The sequence below is a fragment of the Lepeophtheirus salmonis genome, chromosome 1, assembly GCF_016086655.4.
Source record: "Lepeophtheirus salmonis chromosome 1, UVic_Lsal_1.4, whole genome shotgun sequence".
In the NCBI taxonomy this organism is placed as follows: domain Eukaryota; kingdom Metazoa; phylum Arthropoda; class Copepoda; order Siphonostomatoida; family Caligidae; genus Lepeophtheirus; species Lepeophtheirus salmonis.
This window is the reverse complement of record NC_052131.2, coordinates 31,508,175-31,515,752: the sequence shown is the minus strand read 5'-3', so window position 1 is coordinate 31,515,752 and position 7,578 is coordinate 31,508,175. Positions and strand designations below refer to the sequence as shown.

Genomic DNA, 7,578 nt, shown 5'->3' with positions numbered 1-7,578 from the left:
TATCATTTCATATTGATGTATTAAAATTTTGCATTGATATCGATTTTTTTGAGTAATAATACTGTGGGAATTTGAACTTTATAAACGTGCCAAATAATAGGTATTAATATAATAACTTTGTAACTTTTAATAATAATGTCAGCAATTACATCATATCTATACGAACGATCCAAGGAATATTTAATTTCTGCATCATCTTCATCACAAGTAAGCTGGCACTTCTTCATTTAAAATAATTCATTATTCATCTCATTTTTTGGTTACAACTTGTACAATATGTTTATATGTACAAGTAAGTAACTTGTACACAACATACATATATATATATACTATGCGAAACGGATTGTCCAGGGCCCAAATCCCAATTTGATTATGAGTAGGATAATATTGAATAGGTTAATTAGGCTGGTTTTGTTGTTAGCAAGGCCTGAAGCAATTGTGCCGGGATCTTTTCTTTCTTGCCTCTTTGATTATTTTTAATTTTAGTTGTATTGTAAGGAAAAATGTCATTTTTTTAAATATTTAAAAAAAAAAAAATGGTATTGAAGTATGTTCAATGTAGAAACATAGATAACATTATTATAATCGTTTCAAGTCATGATTCATTTTCCCCTCTTCCTGCATATCACTGCTTAACCGTGACGACGACGGCGTCGGTTTTTTATTTATTTTTCAATCTGATGGTTGACGATGGTTGTATTTTAATTTTTCTTCTTCTTATTTTTATTGTGAATGTTAGTGGTAGTAGTCATAGAGTCGTTGTAGTCATTAGTGAAGTCAAAATGTGTGAACAGAGGAAATGTAGTCCAATGTTGATTTCCTTCTTTTTCCTGTAAAAAGAAGCTGTTTATAGTTGGTTTAACATAATTAACGGAAACGTTGGAGGGAATTGAAGTGTTGTGTCCAAAGTGGAGTAGAATATGGAGGAGGAGGAGCAAAGACAAGACAAAAGTCTGGATGAGGATGATCCTAAAAAAACTCCACGAAAACAAACCTCTCCTCCACTTCCCTCACCCAACATCACCACTACTACCACCTCTTCTTCTTGCCAGAAGAAAAGGAATTGTTGCTCAAGAGCCTGCTCAAAGATAAGCTCTCTCATCAATTGGGTATTTAAGGACTTTACACTCAAACATCTAATTTGGATCAAACTCATTTTTTTCTTCCAATCTGCCTCGATGACTGTTCTCTATCCTTACTTAAATCTACATATGAAGTCTCTTGGGATCAGTGTGGTAGAGGCTGCTATTATCAACGCCATTGTACCCGTACTCTTTATTTTTACTCCCCCACTTGCAAATTTCCTACATGATCGGTTAGGCAGTTTCAGAGTACTTCTTGCTGTACTCACTGCTCTTGGAGGTTGTGTGAGTCTTCTATTACTCATTATTCCTGTGGGAAGGGATGTGCAACCCTTTCCCAAGTACTTGGAGTGGGGTCTTAGCTGTGGAAAGGCGGACAACCATGCGAGATTTCAGAAATTAATGATTCAGGGATTTCGGAAGGATCGATGTGATTCCAATCTTCCTGCGGATGAGGATCTATTCCTTCTCAATAACATTACATTTACTCCTGGCCCTTGTGGGTATTTATGTCCCACTAGAGCAAACTTGAGGGTAAAGCCTCGTTTTAACGAGTATAAAGTGATTTGGCCCAATAGGGGTGGAGGATTTGGAATATCGGAAATTGTGGATATCGTCAATTTAGAAAACTCTCCCGAGGCACGGATTTATCATGAGCCCGAAATAATTGACAACAACATTTTTTTCCCCATGAATTGGACTTTTCACTTGAGCTGTGATCGTATTCGTCCTAATGACTGTGTTTTTAATCCTAATCCTCGGCTTCTGGACCAAAATAAGAAAAGTTTTCCTTCTTCTGAGCTCAAGTATCACATACAATTAAAACCACAAAAGAAACTATTCCCAACACAGGGCCCTACCTATGAAATTGCTTCTATATGGCCTCCAACATCAAGGAGACCGGTGACATCAGCAGTGAACTGTGGAGCAAAAGAAGTCATGGCTCAAGTAGTAACGACCGTCGAGACCAATACTCTTCCAGCTAGTTTTAAAAGGTAAGAATTCCAAGATTACAAAAAAGTTATCATTTACTCTTCTGTATGTTTTAGTGCTCCTCCACCGCCCACTTTGGTGGACACTCGATTCTCTGGCTGTGGACTCCATTGTCTTGTGAAAATCCCTCGGACTCAACTTTGTTCCAACACTCAAAAGAATGATGTCAGAGATCCCAACTTGACATTTTGGTCATATCTCTTCGTTCGGACTACTTTGGGAGTCCTCACCGCTGCTTCTCTCATGATGTTTGAAGGGGCTGTAATGTCCACAATCCAGGAGTTGGGAGGAGATTATGGAATTCAGAGGTTCGTTGGAAACTTTGGTGCAATCATTTTTGCTCCTTTGGGAGGATACTTGTTGGATATATCCAATGATGATAATGTGGTCGGAGTTGGAGGAAAAAGGGACTATAAATCTGCAGTCTTTGTCTATTTGATTCTAAAAATATTGGCATCCCTCATGCTTCTCTTTATTGACTTGGACTTTAAGCCCCCTGGGGAAAAGATTCTGAAGGGAATCTGTCGTGTACTGAGAAATGCTGAGGTCATGATGTTTCTACTCATGATGCTCTTTGCAGGAACTTTTTGGGGATACATTGAGAGTTTTCTCTTTTGGTTTCTAGACGACTTGGGGGCAAGCAAATTTCTTATGGGGCTCACAATAGCCGTTGGCATGATCACAAGCCTACCTTTTCTTGTATTTTCCGGACCCATTACAGAACTAATTGGACATGCTACCGTCATCATAATTGGAATGTGGGCCTATTTCATACGACTAGTTGGTTATTCTTTTCTCGACAATCCTCTATTTGTATACCCATATGAGGCTCTGGAGGGCTTCACTATGGCTCTCATGATGACCTCATCTGTTACCTATGTCGCAAAAATTGGAACGGCCGAAACGATCCCTAGCATTATGGGTATAATGGGGGCTCTATTTTTTGGGATAGGAAAGGGATCTGGGGCCTTAGTGGGAGGGATATTAATGAACTACTTGGGAACACGTACTACTTTTAGGTGCTTTGCAGGGAATGCCCTGATTTGCTCAATGATCTACATCATATTTCAAATTGCTTATGTTCGCCCCAAGAAAAAATCTTGTCGAAAGTCTTTACCAACGAATAATAATAATAATAACAACGATCATGGAGAGATTCCAAGGACTGACAATACCTCAAATGATGGACAATTAAAATCCTCTGACTATGAATCGCCGGATGTATCCCGGATGGAAGGAGAAGTGAATGAGACCTTTGAAGATAATGAAAAAACTCCAAATTCTGCCTCTACAGTAATCATCGGGGGCATAGTGAATGGAATGAATTTAAACAATCCCTCATCGCTATCTGGCCCTCGAAGTCTAACTGAAGGAACGAGAGTGTGATTCATAAAGACTAGTCAAACCTACCTCTCATCCGGACCATTTAAGAAAAATAAGACACCATCGTACCAAAGAGTGATATATGTTTATTTTCATAGTAAATATTTTTTTATTATTTTTGGTCATTGATACCCTTGTAAAAAAATAATTAAATCAATTATATATTACATATAATTGATAAATAAATCTGACTTGTTTTAAAAGTCTACATAACTTTATACATAGATTCACTTGATAGTTGACATCACCATTCACCAAGGATCATAAGATAGCCAGAAACTGCTTCCTTAACTTTTGTTTACAATACTCATAAAAACGAATCTCCAGAGTGAAATTTGTAGCAATCATATTCCATGTCTCCATAGATACCTTTGGTTTATGTTTATTTCTATTAAGCATTCCTTTTTGATAAACTTGAGTTATATTGCGGAAGAAGCGAGGGATATAAGCTTCAAGAACTCTTACAGACATGTTGAAATCCTCAGAGACTCCGATAACGGCAAAGTATTTATCAACGTTCCTTATAGCTCGATTAAATGCTGGAAGGAATGATTAAACAAAGGTTCGTTAGAATTCAGTCATGATGAATATACTAGTGTTGTCACGAGACCAATATTTACGTACCTGTGTCGGTATTTACTTTTTTGATGCTTTTTCGACTAAAAATATGAAAGAAAATTGGCCATTCACATATATATGTGCAGATCAACATTTTTATGTCGTAATGGCACTCTAGATACTGGCTCCAACAACAATTTGTATAGTGCATTTTCAAAGTCATGAGTACTCCGGAACCAATATGGTACCGGAATACTCAACAACACTAGTATATACATTATACATACAAATATTACCTTTCAATGAGTGAAAAACTAAACATTCCGGGTGCATACCGCAGAAAAATGCAATTTGACTATAATGAGATCCTCCATAGGTTGCTCCAATGACATTTTGACCCTTTGCATAGGTGCACTCCTTGTATCCCATAAATATACAGTCATCAATGGATCTTTTCAACCTTCCGATGGTAAGAGTGCCCTTAATGGATTGAAAGAGAGAAGCATTTAGTCCATAACTGAACTGATAGCTTGGATTACGGATATAGTAGTACCAAGAAATGACTCTTTCAACTGGATGCCGTACAAAATTAATATAAATTGGATTTCTGTATCCAAACTCCTCAAAATCCACAAACAAAAAGTGTTTATTATACGAATAGGGTCGATCTGAAAGAATAGCACATAATTATTATTTCAAAAATAATGAGAAAGAGTCCTTCATCACAACCCTCTCACCAATGTCATTCATCCACATATCAACATAGCTTTTTTGTTCCGGCGTAGTCAAATACACATTTTCTCCTCCTCTTAACGCTTTAAGCTTCAAGTTGTCGATGGTTGAGTTAAAATTATTCAAACGAGCCAGTTTATCAATGATTCCCCAAACAGTTTGACTACCGACTTTCGGAACACGATTAAATAAAAGGATATCCTCTTGTAAGGAGGGAGTGATGTTCAGCTTGAATCTCTCAGTTTCTATGGCATTATTTATTTCCCTCCATGTTGAGATGAGATTGTAAAAGACTCCGAGTGAAAGAGACGTTAAGAACCAGGGTATATGGGCCTTCATTTTCAAATGTGTTTTGAAATATCCATATAAATAAATATATAGTTAAAGAGTTGAATCAACCTCTGTATACATATGTTACGTGTTGTTCTTCTTCAAAAAATTGCTTTGTAAAATATAATTATTTCGTCTTTTGTAAATTTTTGGATCTACCTGAGTAGATAATAATCGTTTACAATGAAATTTATCGAAATATATACAAAAAAAAAAAAAAATTATGTATAAGAAGAGTGTAAGTCAATACCAATTTCGAAAGGTCTGTACAATATTTAAGAACACTTATTCGTTTTCTTAGCTAGACGTGTACAATGAGTGTATGTCGATAAATTATTGTATTTATCATTATAATGAAAGGTACGCACAGTCTTGAAAATGAAGCATGTTATTATTTCCACTAGGTGTTTTATTTTTACACAATATGTAGTGTGCTGATATTTTTAATGACTAAATTAGTCACACATCAAAACACACTGAAGTGAATTATATCTAGAGGAGGATATTGACTCCAGAAGAGTTGGACGAAAATTGGAGCCTTGTCATTTTAGTATCAACTTAATGGTATTATAGAACCTTTCCTTCAAAAAGAAGTATTAAAAAAGTCCCAAAATCAGTTAATAGTTAGTTAATAACTTTTACCAACTATCGAATTATTATTCAATTATAATTTATAATTATTAATAGCTTAAAAATTCTAATTCTAATTGAACCAATCAATGTTCAAAACACTGATTAGGAGAAAAGAAGCATACATTAGTGATGTATCAAATAGTGAAGTGGTGGTGCTAGAAATTAGGTTTTTTTTTTTTTTTTTTTGGGGGAAGGGGAAGGGGGGGGCAAGAAAATAAATACATTTTCTTAATGACCTATTTTTAGAAAAAAATCCTTACATTGATTTTGGGTGGAGGGGGCTAATTATTCATCAATATTTATCATTTTTTTTCATTTGGAGACTACAGACCCTCCAGCCCTCCCCCTTGCGGATGCCCCTGTGATAGGACCAGGACACCTAGCCCCTTGATGACTACACCCTACCCTTTTACCCCGAGAGGGAATACCCAATCTTATGCCACCTAGGATTTCACTCCCTAAGACATCTACCCCCCACCTCACCTTTTTTACCATGATTATTGAGAAGTACAGTTTGTAAATAATACTAGAGGCCCAAAGTCATAAATGGAGTAGTTGTTGGGCAATGCAACTACTTTCAAGTTCAAATTGTACTTATGAGTTCTATAAATCATCAAAATTTTAATATTAAAATAAAAACATTTTTTAATTAAAATAGATACTTAGCCTTATTGTTTCGTCATAGACATGACATATAAGCTTCAATAGATATTTCTACTTAATCTAATAATAAAAAATTGGCAAAACAATTAGTTTTAGTAAGTTATTTTATTCGATGAATTTATGGATCGATTTCTGAAGGAGTATGTACAGGAAGTTATGATAAATATCTCGGAAGGGATTTTCGGATGACTCCTTAAATACGGTGAAATAGGGTAGTAAATATAAAGATAAATATTTAAATAGGTTAATTATATCTAAGTTTTTATTATAATTAATTATTTCTCAATTACAAAAGTCAAATAGAATCATCCTAAATCTTCTCAAGTATGTAGTATCAACGACATATTAGTAATGGAAAGTTTCAAATTACTAATGCCTTGTTATAAGGTGCATATAATTTATGTCTCATATAATGATGATATTATATTAAAATTCCATATTACGAGTATTAGAAGAGTCGGATAACGAAGAAAGTCCAATTTTGTATGGGGGAGGGGGTGGGGTAGGTGTAGTTGTCCAAGAGGTAAAAGCCCTTGATATTACTTTTTAAATGCTTTAAATGCTTTTTTTGGTAGAATAAGAAAATTTGTAGCGAAAATTATTAGAATTTATCTAAATTAAACTTATTTTTAATCTAACACTTACATTATTGAGTGTTGGTATTGTTTTTTGTTTGTTTTTCTAAATATTATATTTATTCTATATGAAGAAGTACTATTAATTTATTAAAGTTAAAACTAATTTATAAGTTGACCCCACTAATTTCAATTTTTTTCTATATGTGCTCTATATAATGACAATTCCCAAACACATCTAAAGTCTAAGCTATAATATTACGTAGAGCGTAGCCACCAGTCATCCTAGATCATTACTTAGTCTTTTGAATAGATAATTTCATCGATTTAAAGTCCAACGTTGTAGGAAGAGGCTGTGTGGTGTGTCACTTCTCGATTACCAGTGTATAAATTATGTTCAGTAACGTTACTATACCTGGGGAAAATTGCCCATGGAAAATTGGTCTAGAGAAAATTCCCCGTATTTTGTTCAAACTTCATGATGAACAATAACATATTATAACTTCGCTTAACATTATTTATGACAAATATCTAAAGATATTTGTTTGTTCCAAAGGACTCTAGGGAAAGAGCGGTTAAGGGATATTTATAATTCAATCTATCTAAAACACAGGGAAGAATATGTTCCT

The 7,578-nt window shown here is 34.8% G+C and overlaps 2 protein-coding genes across 2 annotated transcripts; one reads left to right on the top strand and one right to left on the bottom strand.

The window, feature by feature from the left end:
* Positions 1-719: 719 nt before the first annotated feature.
* Positions 720-3,676, top strand: LOC121127651 (uncharacterized). The gene is made up of 2 exons (XM_040723076.2): positions 720-2,077; positions 2,132-3,676. Exons 1-2 carry the CDS (start codon positions 921-923, stop codon positions 3,459-3,461), a joined length of 2,487 nt encoding a protein of 828 aa, XP_040579010.1. The 5' UTR covers positions 720-920; the 3' UTR covers positions 3,462-3,676.
* On the bottom strand, positions 3,525-5,175 carry LOC121127659 (uronyl 2-sulfotransferase homolog pip). Its single transcript, XM_040723088.2, has 3 exons — positions 4,754-5,175; positions 4,313-4,684; positions 3,525-3,997 (listed from the first exon to the last, which is right to left on the bottom strand). Exons 1-3 carry the CDS (start codon positions 5,085-5,087, stop codon positions 3,720-3,722), a joined length of 984 nt encoding a protein of 327 aa, XP_040579022.1. The 5' UTR covers positions 5,088-5,175; the 3' UTR covers positions 3,525-3,719.
* Between the last annotated feature and the right edge of the window lie 2,403 nt (positions 5,176-7,578).

What these genes read in the sequence shown, in the direction of transcription:
- LOC121127651 (XM_040723076.2), top strand. Translation starts at nt 921, where the DNA reads ATGGAGGAGGAGGAGCAAAGACAAGACAAAAGTCTGGATGAGGATGAT. An exon ending in CTTCCAGCTAGTTTTAAAAG is followed by an intron (nt 2,078 to 2,131) that starts GTAAGAATTCCA and finishes TGTATGTTTTAG; the next exon opens with TGCTCCTCCACCGCCCACTT.
- LOC121127659 (XM_040723088.2), bottom strand. Translation starts at nt 5,087, where the DNA reads ATGAAGGCCCATATACCCTGGTTCTTAACGTCTCTTTCACTCGGAGTC. An exon ending in TATGTGGATGAATGACATTG is followed by an intron (nt 4,685 to 4,753) that starts GTGAGAGGGTTG and finishes CTATTCTTTCAG; the next exon opens with ATCGACCCTATTCGTATAAT. An exon ending in AGTTTTTCACTCATTGAAAG is followed by an intron (nt 3,998 to 4,312) that starts GTAATATTTGTA and finishes CATTCCTTCCAG; the next exon opens with CATTTAATCGAGCTATAAGG.